General features: G+C 39.3%; 1 protein-coding gene and 1 pseudogene across 1 annotated transcript; both read right to left on the reverse strand.

The window, feature by feature from the left end:
* Positions 1-455: 455 nt before the first annotated feature.
* Positions 456-3,424, reverse strand: LOC120516965 (annotated as a pseudogene).
* Positions 3,425-6,726: 3,302 nt separating this feature from the next.
* sdhaf4 (succinate dehydrogenase complex assembly factor 4) lies at positions 6,727-16,004 on the reverse strand. Its single transcript, XM_039738157.1, has 3 exons — positions 15,853-16,004; positions 10,303-10,446; positions 6,727-7,039 (listed from the first exon to the last, which is right to left on the reverse strand). Exons 1-3 carry the CDS (start codon positions 15,956-15,958, stop codon positions 6,930-6,932), a joined length of 360 nt encoding a protein of 119 aa, XP_039594091.1. The 5' UTR covers positions 15,959-16,004; the 3' UTR covers positions 6,727-6,929.
* Between the last annotated feature and the right edge of the window lie 1,389 nt (positions 16,005-17,393).

A 17,393-nucleotide genomic window follows, 5' to 3' on the forward strand; every position in this document is an offset into this window, starting at 1 on the left:
TAGCTGGTCTGGACATTACATCCAGAATACAGGTCAAATCTTAATATAGCGAAGTTCGTGGGACCAAAGAGAATATTTTGTTATACTGAAAACTCGTTCTATCGAATATGGAAGATGATATATTTTTAATTACCGTATGCCTACAGTATCAAAATAACATCCCATAGGATTGCCGCACGCCAATCGCAGAACTTACTGCGTGACTTGACGCGTGATCATCGTGTGATTGGTTGTAGGTATAAGTGTGTGTGTGTATGTGTGTGTGTGTGTGCACCAGTGAAACACCGATTGTTAAACTGTGAAAACTGTTTTATTTAAAAATAAATACGAGATAACAATATAAAACAATTTAAATTAAAATACAGTCAAAATACAAAGAAAAAGAATACAGTATCCATCACAAATACATTTATTGTTTTTTCAAACAAATTAGTCATTTTGGTCTGCACTGAATTGTGAGTATTGTATTTTCAATTTCACAAATGTTTTTCAAAACATGTTTAGGAATATCCTCACAGCTGGAAAGATACCCCCGAATGTTCTTCTCGTCTTCGCTCTCCACATTTCACACTTCATTATTTTCAGCATGCGGCTGCAGATTTTCAATAAGGTCTCTTTCTCTCAGCTCACTTGCAACTATTGCATTGTCATCTACTTCGATGTAATCTTCATACCCAACACCGGCTGTGTCAGGGACCACTGAGCCCCACATATCTCTGCCTTCATTTTCTATGTCCGTTTCTGCCGTTTCGTCAACTTTGGTAATTTCCACATCAGCGCCTTCAATCAGTGATGCTTTGTTCCAGCATTTGAAAATGGTGGACTCTTTCACTCACCACCATGCAGCGCAAATCATGTCACAGGCCTCTCTAACATCGATTTTTTTTGCCTCGTCTGCAACTAAATTCAGCAATATGTTTTTATGAGATGACACCTGTAATGTATCTTTACGGCACGTATAATTCCCAAATCTAATGGCTGCAGCACTGCTGTACAGTTTGGCATGTGAAATTATGGGCTGAGCAATTATCTATTAAGAGAAGAATTTTCCTTTTTTCTCTTCCCAGTTTTCTGTCCAGATTTATCAACCATTCGTTGAATAATTGCTGTGTCTTCCAGGCGCGTTGGTTTGACTGATAATCACCGGGAAGTGAATGCACGTTTCTGAAACAACGCGGATTTGCACATTTCCTATGATTAATGGCTTTGACTTTTCCGTGCCTGAAGCATTGCAACAAAACAACGCGGTTAATCTGACTTTTGATTTCTTTCCCCCTTTACACGGATCTCCTTGGGACCTTTACTGTTTTCACTTTACATGCTTCCACTGGGCCCTCTCATTAGGAAACATCATGTTAATTTTCACTCGTATGCAGATGACACCCAGTTATACCTTTCATTTAAATCAAATGAAGTTTCTCCGATGTTGTCTTTAATTAGTTGTGTTAGTGAATTAAAGGATTGGATGAATGAGAACTACTTGTCTTTAAACACAGATAAAACAGAGATGTTAATTGTTGGAGGGAATGACGCTGATCACAGCAATATTTTGTCGGCATTTAACTCAGTTGGAATCCCAATTAATTTTACTGAATCAGCCCAAAATCTAAGAGTTATCTTTGACTCTAGCATCTCATTTAAACCACATATTACAAAGTCGTCCAAAACATGTTTCTTTCATCTTAAAAATGTTCAGAAATTAAGGTGCTTTCTAAATAAATAGGATTCTGAGAAATTAATTCATGCATTTATTTCTAGTAGGATTGACTACTGCAATGTGGTGTTCACTGGCTGTTCAAACTGTTCTTTATACAGCCTCCAGTTAATCCAAAATGCGGCTGCAAGAATTATTACAAGAACAAGAAAATATGAACACATAACTCCAGTTCTTAAATCCTTACACTGGCTCCCGGTTAAGTTTAGGGCAGATTTCAAAATCCTCCTTTTAACATGTAAAGCATTAAATAGCTAAGATCCGGCTTACTTGTCTGAACTTATTATGACTTACAAACCTGAGCGCACATTAAGATCTCAAGATGTCGGTCTGCTTAGGATTCCAAGGATTAATAAAATAACAGTGGGAGGTCGAGCTTTTAGTTACAGGGCCCCTAAACAGTGGACTGGTCTGTCTGCTACAATAAGAGATGCCCCTTCAGTCTCAGCTTTTAAATCCTGGCTGAAGACTCACTACTTCAGTTTAGCACACCCTGACTAGAGCTGCTGATTAACTGTACAGACTGCATCTCTGTTGTTAGTCATTAGCACTAAAACATAAGTAACATGATAGTTAGAATTGAATACTAACCCTCACCTATTCTGTTTCTGTTCTCGGTACCCAAATGTGGCAATCGGTGCCACAGCCCACCTGCCAAGTTGTTTGCCTGCCTGTGGTAATGTCATCCCTGATGGAGGATCACAGGAATCATGGGAAAGAGGGGTCCTTTCATCGGAGCAACGTTTCAGCCGTGGAATGGCCAAATGGGGAGGCAGCTAGATGGATGAGGTCTCCAGAACTCTAAACATATCCAAATCTTATTATGTGATATCATCTACTGTTAAATTCTGCTCCGTACTTCTAAAATTTTTATTATTATGCTGTATTAAGGATTTGTTCTGTTCTGTGTATTGTATTGTATTGTATTGACCCCCTTCTTTTGACACCCACTGCACGCCCAACCTACCTGGAAAGGGGTCTCTCTCTGAACTGCCTTTCTCGAGGTTTCTTCCATTTTCCCTACAAGGTTTTTTTGGGAGTTTTTCCTTGTCTTCTTAGAGTGTCGAGGCTGGGGGGCTGTCAAGAGGCAGGGCTGTTAAAGCCCATTGCGGCACTTCCTGTGTGATTTTAGGCTATATAAAAATAAACTGTATTGTATGTCAAAGTCCGATGAGGAAGTAACTGGTAAAATACCCCTGTTTCATCGGCATTAAAAATGTCATTCCTGCTGTACTCCGCCACAATTCTTTTTATGTCTCCTGCAAGCCATTCTGCAACACGTTCTTGTGGAACACTGTTTGCTTCTCCACAAATTGCCCTCGATGTTATCCCGCAGTGTTCTCGAAACCTATTGAGCCATCCGACACTTGCCTGGAATGACTCAACTTTTAACATCTTAGCAAATTCCAAAGCTTTTTCAGGAATCATCTGTCCATTTAAGGGGACATTTCGTGACCGTACGTCTTGGAGCCACGTGAAAGTTGCCTTATCCACATTATCATTTAAAGCACCTCGAATTTTCTTCCTATGTGGTTCCATTGCGTATTTAATTTGCTCTTCTATTTTCTTCCGATCTTTTAAAAATGTTGATATCGTTGAAGGTGCTATGCTGTGTGTTTTGGCAACGTCATTCTTTTTCTTCCCAGAGTCTATTTCCTTCAATATGCTTAATTTTTCTTTCAGTGTGAATTGACGTTGTTTTTGTGTCCATTATGATCGTAGGTTTATTAGAACACAATAAAAAATGTTTTAACAAAAAAAAGTTTTGAGAATCGCGGGAAACACCTCGGATGGATAGGTAGGTATAAGAACTTCGTATGATGTTGCCTGCAAACACGTCTACTACCGGCTCGTGTCGAGAACAAAATGAGTTCACGGAAATATTGTATCAAGTTGTCATCTCATTCACAAATTTCGGAACAAAATATTTCGTTATACTGAGATCAGTCTTTCATTACAATGAAATATAGTTTAGTACATTTTGTATGAACGTTTATCAGGAACAAATAAAAATATATTTTATACTGGAAATTTTATTACTTCAATATTTGTTATAAAGAGATTTGACCTGTATTTTTTTCACATTTGAGGGGTCTGGTGGTGAAACCCTGAAACAGTTTCTTTTCTTACCCTGAAGGACAGACAGATATCCCAGCCAAGGGAGAGAAAGACACCAGACCCAAAAAGGACTTCTTGAGAGGAGCGACGGACATCCCGACCCAGAATTACATACCCAGGCGGGAAGTCCCAGGCAACTGGAAAGACGTCCTGACCGGATACGTTTTTGAGGACCTTCCCTGGTTGAGATAAAAGAAAAGGACAGGGAAGGACTGTCTCTGAGGGGTGTTTATTCCCCTCAGGCACTAGATGGCAGCAGCCCTCCATACTGATGCCCATTTGGGAATCCACAGGAATGCTGGGAAATGTAGTCCAGCAGAGCAGCCCTACTGGAGCCCGTGGGTACTGCAAGAGATGTACTCCCTATTATATGGGACTTCCATGTGACCTGGAAGTACTTCCAACGGGCAGCACTCCTGGCATTGGAAGTACTCACTTAAAAGGGACCACACTCCCTTATCCAGGTGAGTCGGAGCTGGGAGGAAGGGAGGCAACACTCAGCTGGAGAAGGGCAGTATGGTGGTGAGAGGAGAGGCACTGTGAAGTGAATTGTGGATGAGAGAGAACCTGTGCTTTATACTTTGTACTTAACTGAGGAATTATGGATATTAAAACCATCCTTTATTTGAACCCAGGACTGTGGTTGAGTTCGTGCTTGGGGCTCACTGACACCCCGGTTCTATCACAGTGGCAAAGCCAAAGATGCAAAATATTTTTTTTTTCCATTTTTGAAGGCCTGCTCTTACCAAGTGGTATCATCTGGACCAAACATTTTGATTTAGTTACGTACTATACCTATGAAAGTACCAGAATGCAAAATTCGAGACTGCTTGGTGGTTTCATTCTTTAGAAATGTCAAACTTGACACCCCTCTCCCTGCACAAAACTGGCAGTACCTTGGAAAGTACTAATCTTACATCATAATAATTTTACAGGGTGTCTCCTGGATAACATGGGTACACCTGATACTTTTTTCAGAATTTTCTGAGACCGAACTGCATGGGATTTCTTGAAAATCAGTTGATTTGACATGGAATGACTCTATACATATATATACAGTACACATATACATATATATGTTATTTTATTTGTTTTCTCCATATGTGCATTCATTTTGGTTTAGTTTAATGTATACAAGGCATACTTTTTATTACCATTTAGACTATTTTCTTTCTGAGTGCTATAGGACTCTTGATGTAGTTATTTGAAATAATGCATTTGAAAAAGCACAAGCTAAAAACTGTGACACATTTCAACTACCCTATACAGATTTAATTAAATGATAAATGAGGTTTTTATGGATTCAAGTGTAAATTGATTTGTACTGTACAGTTGTGCTTGAAAGTTTGTGAACCCTTTAGAATTTTCTATATTTCTGCATAAATATGACCTAAAACATCATCAGATTTTCACTCAAGTCCTAAAAGTAGATAAAGAGAAACCAGTTAAACAAATGAGACAAAAATATTATACTGGGTCATTTATTTATTAAGGAAAATGATTGAATATTACATATTTGTGAGTGGCAAGAGTATGTGAACCTTTGCTTTCAGTATCTGGTGTGACCCCCCTTTGCAGCAATAACTGCAACTAAACGTTTCCTGTAACTTTTGATCATTCCTGCACACCGGCTTGGAGGAATTTTATCCCATTCCTCCGTACAGAACAGCTTTAACTCTGGGATGTTGGTGGGTTTCCTCACATTAACTGCTTGCTTCAGGTCCTTCCACAACATTTCGATTGGATTAAGGTCAGGACTTTGACTTTATTCTTCTTTAAACATTCTTTGGTAGAACGACTTGTGTGCTTAGGGTTGTTGTCTTGCTGCATGACCCACCTTCTCTTCAGATTCAGTTCATGGACAGATGTCCTGACATTTTCCTTTAGAATTCTCTGATATAATTCAGAATTCATTGTTCCATCAATGAAGGCAAGCCGTCCTTGCCCAGATGCAGCAAAACAGGCCCAAACCATGATACTACCACCACCATGTTTCACAGATGGGATAAGGTTCTTATGCTGGAATGCAGTGTTTTCCTTTCTCCAAACATACTGTAATGCTTTTCATTTAAACCAAAAAGTTCTATTTTGGTCTCATCCATCCACAAACCATTCTTCCAATAGCCTTCTGGTTTGTCCACGTGATCTTTAGCAAACTGCAGACGAGCAGCAATGTTTTTTTTGGAGAGCAGTGGCGTTCTCCTTGCAACCCTGCCATGCACACCATTGTTGTTCAGTGTTCTCCTGATGGTGGACTCATGAACATGAACATTAGCCAATGTGAGAGAGGCCTTCAGTTGCTTAGAAGTTACCCTGAGGTCTTTTGTGACCTCGCCGACTATTACACGCCTTGCTCTTGGAGTGATCTTTGTTGGTCGATCACTCCTGGGGAAGGTAACAATGGTCTTGAATTTCCTCCATTTGTACACAATCTGTCTGACTGTGGATTGGTGGAGTCCAAATTCTTTAGAGATGGTTTCGTAACCTTTTCCAGCCTGATGAGCATCAACAACTCTTTTTGTGAGGTCCTCAGAAATCTCCTTTGTTCGTGCCAGGATACATTTCCAAAAACACGTGTTGTGAAGAGCAGACTTTGATAGATTCCTGTTCTTTAAATAACACAGGGTGCCCACTCACACCTGATTGTCATCCCATTGATTTGAAACACCTGACTCGAATTTCACCTTCAAACTAACTGATCAACCTAGAGGTTCACATACTTTTGCCACTCACAAATATGTAATATTCAATCATTTTCCTCAATAAATAAATGCACATCTTAACATTGTCCCAATTTTCTTGAAGATAAAGCATTACATATCAGTACATTACATTGCTAAATTTACATATATTTTACTCTCAGAATAGCAACATTTAACCAAAGATGAATTATATGTGGTTCATAAATATTTAATGTAGGCCAAGCATCATGACTAGCAAGTGCAGAATTTCCAAAATACATTCTAAGGAAGTGAGATTCAGTATTCATTTATTCAAGAATATACATTTGTGCATTTTAAATAAACCTCAGTTTAAATAATTATTTTCTCAAACCTTGCAAGTACAGACAGTATAAGGTACAAAAATAAAATTAACACTAAAAGTCAATGCAACGGCCCTTTCTTTCCCAGTCTCCGTAACGAGTAGGCTCAGGGCCTCTTGGTCCTCCTTTCTCCTTTGTGACAGGATTCACATCATCGGGAAATTCTGAAATAAATTAAAAGACAAGTACAGGCTTGACTTATTTAGTAGGTTTTCCAGCATGAAGTAAAACTGCTATTTCTTGATCTTGAGCATTCCCCAAATGCGTTTATGTGTAACTATATCTAATGTGTTATTGACTGGTGTAGACCAACACAACTCATTGACAAACACATACTCTTGTATACACTCACCGGCCACTTTATTAGGTACACCTGTTCAGCTTCTTGTTAACAAAAATATCTAATCAGCCAATCACATGGCAGCAACTCATATAGATATTGTCAAGACAGCCTGCTGAAGTTGAAACAGCATCAAAATGGGGAAAAATGTGATTCCAGTGACTCTGAACGTGGTATGGTTGTTGGTGTCAGATGGGCTGGTCCAAGTAATAGAGATACTGTTGATCTGCTGGGAGGTTCATGCACAACCATAGGGTTTAAAGAGAATGGTCCAAAAAAGGGGAAAATATTCAGTGAGAGGATTCCAGAGGTCAGAGGAGAATGGCCGGACTGGTCTGAGCCGACAGAAAGGCAACAGTAACGCAAACAATCTGAGTTGATGAATCTGTTGAGTCTCACTTTCTGCTTTGACATTCGGATGGTAAGTTCAGAATTTGTTGTCAACAACATGAAAGCATGGATCAATGGTTCAGGCTGGTGGTGGTGGTGTAATGGTGTGGGGGATATTTTCTTGGCACACTTTGGGCCCCTCAGTACTAACTGCACATCATTTAAACGTCACGGTATTGTTGACCATGTCCATCCCTTTATGACTGCAGTAGCCATCTTCTGATGGCTACTTCCAGCAGGATAATGCACCACGTCACAGCTCAAATCATCTAAAACTGGTTTCCTGAACATGACATTGAGTTCACTGTACTTAAATGGCCTCCAAAGTCACCAGATCTCATTCGAATAGAGCACCTTTGGGATGTGGTGGTACAGGAGATTTTCATCATAGTTGTGTAGCTGACAAATCTGCAGCAACTGCATAATGTGACCAAGTCAATATAGACTAAAATCCCTGAGGAATGTTTCCAGCACCTTGTTGAATCTCTGCCACGAAGAATTACGGTAGTTCTGAAGGCAGGTTAGTGTTTATACTGTATAGAGGTTGTACTTAAATTACAGTGCTTATTCTACTACCCAGATATCAGTAATATACTTTTTATAATCATTGAATCTTATTTTCAACGTCTACATATCCACTCTCCCTTTAAAAGTGTTTTCAGAACTGAGTTTCAGGGACATAAAGCCTATTTAATGAAGAAATCAGTCCTGGGAGGGACAGCAGTCTTTTCCAGCACATCCATAAATACTAATCCAATATATGTGAATTTACAGTCACCAATCAAACAGTTTACTTTTAGACTGTAAGAGAAAATGAAAGTCTAAATACATGTAGTTTAGTCTGCGTTATATACAGAATGAATGCATGATGCAACCATTTTGACAAACATGCTAGCTGGTGCACTACACAATGTACAAAACATGCCCATGAAGAAGAGGATCCAAAATGATGATGTTATGTTTTGGTAATAAGGGTTTTTTATTACATTAGATATTGATTCATTCATTCATCTATTGAATTCTGAAGCCCTATTAAAGAGTTATCAGGTTCAAGATGAGCTAGACAGAAAGCATTGAATTGAAAGTGACAGTCAGTAAAGTTTATAACTGTTAAATGCTGAACCTTCACAGATCATTTTTGTTGGTTATCAAATGCTATCAGCCTTCCACTAGACAGGTAATGAGGCATTGTGAACAAGTTTTTGGACTGCTGAGTTACTGGTGCAATCTCCTAAGTGACTTACTATGATTGTGAGCTAGGGCATTAATTGGTTTACAATGTTTAAACTTAACTTGTTCCTAACTTTTATTGACAGAATTTCTAGGTGCAGGAAGGGTGTTGAGGGGGTCCGGTTTGGTGGACTCAGGATTGGGTCACTGCTTTTTGCAGATGATGTTGTCCTGTTTGCTTCATCAGGCTGTGATCTTCAGCTCTCTCTGGATTGGTTCGCAGCTGAGTGTGAAGCGGCTGGGATGAGAATCAGCACCTCCAAATCCGAGAGCATGGTCCTGAGCCGGAAAAGGGTGGAGTGCCCTCTCAGGGTTGGGAGCGAGATCCTGCCCCGAGTGGAGGAGTTCAAGTATCTCGGGATCTTGTTCACAAGTGAGGGAAGAATGGAGCGTGAGATCGACAGGCGGATCGGTGCGGCGTCCGCAGTGATGCGGGCTCTGCATCGGTCTGTTGTGGTGAAAAAGGAGCTGAGCCGTAAGGCAAAGCTCTCAATTTACCAGTCGATCTACGTTCCTACCCTCACCTATAGTCATGAGCTATGGGTAGTGACCGAAAGAACGAGATCGCGAATACAAGCGGCTGAAATGAGTTTCCTCCGCAGGGTGTCTGGGCTTTCCCTTAAAGATAGGGTGAGAAGCTCAGTCATCCGGGAGGGCCTCAGAGTAGAGCTGCTGCTCCTCCGCATCGAGAGCAGTCAGATGAGGTGGAGTGGGCATCTGATCAGGATGTCTCCTGGACGCCTCCCTGGTGAGGTGTTCCGGGCACATCCAACCGGAAGGAGGCCCCGGGGAAGACCCAGGACACGCTGGAGGGACTATGTCTCCTGGCTGGGCTTGGAACACCTTGGGATTCCCCTGGAAGAGCTTGAAGAAGTGGCCGGGGAGAGGGAAGTCTGGGCATCTCTGCTCAATCTGCTGCCCCCGCAACCCGACCTCGGAAAAGCAGAACACGATGGATGGATGGATGTTTAAACTTAGCCACTCCAAAATAAGGTCCAACTTGACCCAAACCATATACGAGCACCTAATGAAAAAAGAACCATTAAAGCTTTTTACTTTCAGCTTACAGGAATGGCTATACATAAAGTTAGCGGGAATAGAAAACCTTTTTGTGAATACACTGGGCTATCTTTTATAGCTTGAGGGAAAAGAATAATAAATATCGTGTTTGCTGATAAGAAAAGATAGTCATTCCTGTACTAGATAAAGCAGCCTGCTAAAATTAGATGACTGAGGATGCTGGCTACCCACGCCAAGACTACATAATAGATATTACACTTATCTCTGAGCCACCTTGAACCTAACATCTCAAAGAAAAGGCCAGATTTCTGGGTTCTATGTTAAGTGGTTCACTTAACCTGGCACACTTTTGAACCTTGAGCAATTATACATCTTGGGGAGATGTATAATACATAAGATACTCTTTTCTCCCAGAGAAATACTGCAGTGGAAAAGGTAACGACTTACTTTTCAAGGGTTCTTTTTCAGCAGAGTCTTGTGAAGAATCATCAAATCGTCCCAGTGGTGTTTTGGGTGTCTTCAGCTGTCCTTTCTTGGCTTCATTTTTGCCATCTGTCATAGAGCTCTTGTGCCGTAGGGGGGCTATATGAACTGTCACCAAAACATTAAAAAACTGTTTTCATGCCATATTAATTTACAGGGAAGAATATATCTGTAAGTATTCCCAAGTAAACAACAGTGGAAATCTGAATATAAATTATAATGGAATTTTATTAAGCAAGAAATGTTAATTATGTGAACATAAATCTGATAAAATCTTAACAAACTTTAACCTTTACAAAATAGACAGTGGAAGCAAAAAATATTAAAATTTGCATATACCAAATAGTACTATTGGGGCAGTAATGAAGGAAATGCATCTTGTTTGAACACACAGTAAAGAAGATGATATGTTGAACATTTACTTATTAGATGGCTCTTTTTTTTAGCCATTCCTGGGATTCTGTATATTTTCTAGTGTGCTTCAGATCATTATATCAATTTAATTTTAGGACAGATAACCTCACATTAACCTCAAGAACACTATGATATGATGCAGAATTCATAGTTAACTCGATAAATGCAAGCCACCCAGGACCTGATGCAGCAAAACACTGCTAAACCATAACATTTCCACCACTATGCTTCACACTTGGTATGAGAGTCTTCTCCAGAAATGCCGCCTTCGGTTTGTTCCAAATATGTCTACTGTTACTGTGACTAAAACAGCTCAATCTCTGATTTGTTTGTTCAGAGCACATTGTTCCAGAAGGACTGGCCTTTACATGCATTCTCAATGACAAACTATAGTCTTGCTCTAATGTTCTTCTTGGACAGCAAATGCCCTTTCATGACACCTCACATGTAGGCCAAATTTGTGCAGCCTTCTTCTGTCTGGACTTTGTCACCAACTTTTCAAAAAATTTTCTGCAAATCCTGAAATGAAATTTTGGGGTTCTTAGATTTCTTGTAGTATCACATACTCAGTTCTTGGGCTGCATTTCCTGGGGCAACCAATCCTGAACAAATTAACAGTCATTTGAAATATACGACACTTGTAGATGATTTTCCTGGAATGATTAATTTCAAATAATTTGACAATCATTTTAAATCCCTTGCCAGACCCATAGACATCCACAACCTTCTTTTGAGGGTTCTTTAGATCTTGGCATGATGACACCACACCCGTCAATGGCAAAGAGAACCCCAGACCCTAGATATCTGTGGTTTAAATAAGATATGGTCCACCTGCATACTCCCTAAGGAGATTCTAATCATTGGCACCTAATCTGGAACGCCTGAATCTAATTTTATAGATCTGAAGTTGAAATGGTGTACTTACTTTGTCAACATGCCATTTGTTAATTTAGATTATGAGAATGCATGTGTCACTTGTTCAGGTATATCACCTTTATCTGAAGGCACTGTTTGCATGAAGATCTGCTGTTTGCCTGTTCAGACATGGGGTGTACTTACTTTTTCACATGACAGTACATATACGAATTTTTTAATTTAACTTGTGGCCTTATTTCTATTCCATATAAACAAAGTGACAGCTGCTTCAAGTTTTTATAAAAAGGCTTACTAAATAGGAGTACTCCCATCAAAAACCTTCTTATATAATACGCTACCATGGCTGTCCGTTTGTCTGTCCAGGATTTAAAATTACCTGTAGCTTGAAAAACGTTTGAACTATTGACCTGAAATTTGGTACACATATACTATGTGATGTCTACTATCCACTTTTGGGGTGATGATTGACCTCCAAAGTTATTCCTCTTTTTATTTTTATTTTACTGTAGCGCAGCAAGGTGGCCATGCGGAGCATGTGTACGGGCGCCGTTTTCATTCCTTACCACCTTCGACGTCCCTTCTCCAGTCTCTTCATATCTTAAATCACTCTTGAGGCTGATTGAAGACTTAAGTGCCAGCTTAAGTGAAAAATTAAGGAAAACATACTAAGTAATTGCAACACAAACACTGACTTAATTCATTTTTAACGCGTAAAGATGCCGACGGAAGAAGAGAAGCAGCGGGCCGCTAGGGTGGAGAAAAGAAGAGCTGCTCAGGAAGCAGCAAGAGCATCAACCTCTGAGCAAATGAATGTTAAACAGAGACAGAGAAAGAGGATGAAAACTAGAAATGCTCAAGTCAAGTGTATTCACTGCATGTTAGCGTGCAATGCGCCGTTACTGGCAGGAATATAATACAAAATATTCTTTTATTTTTCTGACCAAAGCAGAGAATGGGGGAAGATTCAAACTCCATATAGTCAGTGGCTTTAAATATTCTTAAGGCCGTGTGCAATTGTAACCCAACATAAATCAGCCGACACAGGACAGCCGAAGGACAGTGCTCAAAGTGTGTCTTATGTGCTAAAGCATACATTGGAAATAATATACCTTTGTTTAAGTCCCAGGATTCTGAGGAACTTCTCCATTATGTTCAATAAATACAGACATGATAAAAATAAAGCATTTATATAAATAACTGGGTCGTCAGTGCAGGCCCTTTAACTTTTAAAATTCCTTGAGGGAACTTGATTACAATACTGAAAAAAGAAACACGATAGACTGCATTCTTAATAAGTGGAAAGCCCCAAAATGATCAATGAAAATCAGAATTGATATGATTTATATAAACAGAGCCTTCAGTGTTACATGATAAAAGCTTTACCTACGCAGATAAAAATACTGCCAAAATCCAAAATGATGTAATGTGATGGAAAAAGCAACCCCATGCAACCCTATATACTGTATACACTCACTGGCCACTTTATTAGGTACGCCTGTTCAACTGCTTCTTAACACAAATATCTAATCAGCCAATTATACGACAGCAACTCGGCTGTAGACATTGTCAAGACGACCTGCTAAAGTTCGAAGTGAGCATCAGAATGGGGAAGAAAGAAGACTGAAGTGACTTTGAACTTGACATGTTTGTTTTTGCCAGACAGGCTGGTCTGAGAATTTCAGAAACTGCTGATTTATTGGGATTTTCACACACAACCATCTATAGGGTTTACAGAAAATGATCTGAAAAAGGGAAAATATCCAGTGAGCTGCAGTTCTCATAGGTTTGAGCTCAAAGCCAACAGTAACTCAAATAACGACTTGTTACGACCGAGGTATGCGGAAGAGCATCTCTGAACACAGCATGTCGACCCTTGAAGCAGATGGGCTCTACAGCAGAAGGAGAACACGCCAGAAGCCACTCCTGTCACCTAAGAACAGGCAACTGAGGATACAATTTGCCCGGGCTCACCAAAACTTGACAACAGAAGATTGGAAAAACGTGGCCTGGTCTGATGAGTCTCGATTGCTACTGTGACATTCAGATGGTAGGGTCAGAATTTGGCATTAACAACATGAAAGAACAGATCCATCCTGCCTTGTATCAGCGGTTCAGGCTGATGGTTGGATGTGCAACTGACAAATCTACAGCAACTACATGATGCGATCAAGTTAATATGGACCAACATCCCCGAGGAATGTTTCTAGCACCTTGCTGAATCACTGCCATGAAGAATTACGGTAGTTCTGAAGGCAGGTTAGTGTATATACTGTATAGAGGTTGCACTTAAATTATAGTGCTTATTCTACTACCCAGATATCAGTAATATACTTTTTATAATCATTGAATCTTATTTTCAACGTCTACATGTCTATGCCACGAAGAATTCTGAAGGCACAATGGGGTCCAACCACATACTAGAGAGGTGCACCTAATAAAGTGGCACAAATACCCAATAAAGGGGTTAAACTCAGTTTACAATTTTAAAGTAATTGTCTGATTGCCTGCCCTTAAGGAACTTGGTTTGATCTTGTGAAATAATGTAAAACAATATTTTCTCAATCCATGACATTACCCAGGTGTTTGGTATCAGCATTTAGGAAGGGAATTGGTCTGATTCACATTGTTAAACAGTGTTCTTTAATAGATCATAATTATTATTTTGCTCACTTCAACTAACATAGCTAACATTAACAGTGATAATCTAGAAAAAAAAAATGTCTTTGTATCTCAAGCTCCAGTCTGGGTCACTAAAGTTTCTACTTTTAGTGATCTAATGACTTCTATTGTTTCATAAAGAGTTAAGGTTTTAACCAACATGATAAAGCATGATGTTTGATGTTGTGGTATTTCTACGTTTTTTTGTTAAATCTGGACCTTATTTTAGCTACTTTTAGAAGATTAAAACATCTTGCATTTTTCTCTCGTCAACAATCAGTAGTTTTTGAAGCTCACTGAAGTGTACTGATTTATATAACGTTCCATGTGGCTATTTTGTGTATTTGATGTAGCACACTTTTATGAACTTTTTCTTTACATTCATATTCATAAAATAGGTTTTATGAATTCTAGTAAGAAATGCTCCGTTTCCATTGTGCCCCAAAGACTGAATTCTGTTTGGAAAGCTACACATTTTTTTGTTTTCTTATCATTAGAGTTCAGAAGTACGCTATCTTCCATATTCTTTGTTAATTCTGTTATTCTTTTATTTTGTAGCTTCCAATAATTAATGGAGAATGAATGAACAGATCGAACAATGAATAGATTTTGACAGCTTAAAAAATGTTATTTAGAGTTTCCTAAAAAAAAAAAAAAAAAAAAATTCCAACAGAAGTCTCTGGAGTGAAATTTGTTTCAACCAAAAAGTCAACTTATGAAGACAAACATTTAGCAAAATGAGGCACTGAATTGGCAGCTCTATAAATTAAACTGAACTTGCAGTCTTCAGCTCCAGGATACGTGCAGAATGGCCACAGCTTACAACGGCAGCACAGCCGAAAGATCTGACCGAGGACAACAATGTATAAAATTAATATAGTTAAAAAAAACAAAACTATTTTAAATGGTTTTGATATAGAGGACAAAAAATTGTGTAGAAAGCTCAACTCCCTTGGATGGGCTATTTTACGTTTTTTAAGAAATCCGTAATTAATAAACTGGTAGAGGATCAATACACTGGTGGGTTTCAAACACCCCACTAACCTCCAGCCAGTATGTGTTTGCGAGTGCTGATGTAAGAAAAGGCTTATTCAACAATTTCATCAGCGTACTTCGAGGAATTCCACCTGGACGCCATAGTCACGAAGCAGCAGCGCTATTCCCTGCAGCACCTTGCAACCTATTTGAGTAACATGACCTGCTTATTAATTAATGTATTTATTTATAGCCATGTAATCATCACACACCAACTTCCTACTTATAAGTCACAAACACTCTGAATAATCTGTAAACCTCTTGTTATTGTGGTCGCAACCTCTGATCTCTTTACTTAACAAGTGTTTGGGAAGAACGAGACAGCCAAAAAGAATGATCTATAAACTTCATATACTGTATATATTAGCTAAATCGGGAACTGTATCATCATCACTGGAGCTGTGAAACTGCAGTATTCACAATTACGTCTGCGAACTGATAATGTTAAAAAAAGTCACAACGTACAGGACAGACCACAGAACTGCTGGTTTAACGCTATAAAGGTACGTACTGTAGTTTACGATTGCTTACCGACATTACAGAAAATTAAATCACCAGTTGTACATCTGCACAGTCTCCATTTAGACGCGAAACCGAACAAGCTCGTCAGTGACATTGCAGTGCGAGAAAACGACATGGTGATTCAAGAGAGCGTCGCTCTGATGTCATCATAGCGCGTGGCGCGACAAGGCGGCGAGAAACCGCGCGTGAATTGGACGTCATTCTTCGGCGGCGGGATTTAAACACAAGCACACGCGTAGCAATGGGGGAGGCGGACTCACTTACATGCGCATTTGTGGACGAATAGCAACCTGCGATTACCAAATTCACCGTATGACAGAAAAACAACACGGTATTCACTTGAAGTATTTAATTCGTACCGTTTTTATTAATCTTACTTTTATTCTCCTCCAGTAATAAGTAGGCTTGCTAACAAGCATATGTGTGCTTCTTCAAATAACTACATATGACAAAAGAACAACGCTGTACTCACTTGAAGTATTCAATCCGTCCTACTTTCTTTATTTTGCTTAAGTTCTCCTCTAGTGTTAGGTGTGTTATAAAGTTTTAAGCATAACCTCCTTTACTATGGAGCCTCACATTCTTCTAGCCTTCTTAACGCCTTCTGACCGCTGGCTGGTAGTTGATAATAATGTCGTTTCGCAGAGCCAGACGTGATTCTCAGTAACCCGTTGCAACGTGTGTAGTGAGAAGTGTCCACTTCAGACACTATGACAGGGGTAGTCAATTATGATTCAAGGAGGTCCGGATAGAGAAAATTTCCTCATGTACAGGTCCAAAGGCATCATCATGTCTAAGTTGCATTATAATTTTGACATTACAATTAATTTATATATTTTGAAGTAGCATTGCCATTGTATCAACATCTGCACCGTGTGAAGTCAATGACTCAAATCAAACGAAGAAAGTGCAATGCCATTTCAACAATATTTATTTTCAGTGCAACTCTGGAGGGCTACATACAATAAAATAAGAAAACATAAGTAATAGTAAAAGCAAGGTAACTTTGACATTCAACTGAGAATTATAAATAAGTACTTTCATAATAATAACACATTGTAACGTTTCAACAAAAAAAAAAGACTTGGCCTCATATACAAATAAAATAAATGAGTTTTTAATATGTGCACAACTGAACAGGCATAACCAGTTTTACAGTAAATCTGAATATCTTTAAATAACTGAACGTATCTTCTCCTCCTTCTTTCCCTCGTATCCCACTGCCTGCTTTCTCTTGTTCAGTGAGAGAAATGAGCTGTTACTTGGTCGGCCAGGATTTTAAATCTGGACTGGAATGGTGTCAGTGCCCTCCTCATGCATGTGTGAAGATTGTCATCACTGAATGTTTTTTTGTGACGTCCCAAAATCCAGGCATCTCTGAGGGAAGACTCGTTAGCGAGTTGATGGCCAGTAAATGAAAGTGTTAAAATCCTCGTTGACCGATCGTTAGTTGGCTTTAAGATCGCTTGTTTTCTGTAGCCTAACTGGCAAATTTAGTGGGTAACTTTTCTCAAATGTAATTTTGTGCTTAGTTTCAGTGGATTCTCCAT

The sequence above is a fragment of the Polypterus senegalus genome, chromosome 16, assembly GCF_016835505.1.
Source record: "Polypterus senegalus isolate Bchr_013 chromosome 16, ASM1683550v1, whole genome shotgun sequence".
Taxonomy (NCBI): domain Eukaryota; kingdom Metazoa; phylum Chordata; class Cladistia; order Polypteriformes; family Polypteridae; genus Polypterus; species Polypterus senegalus.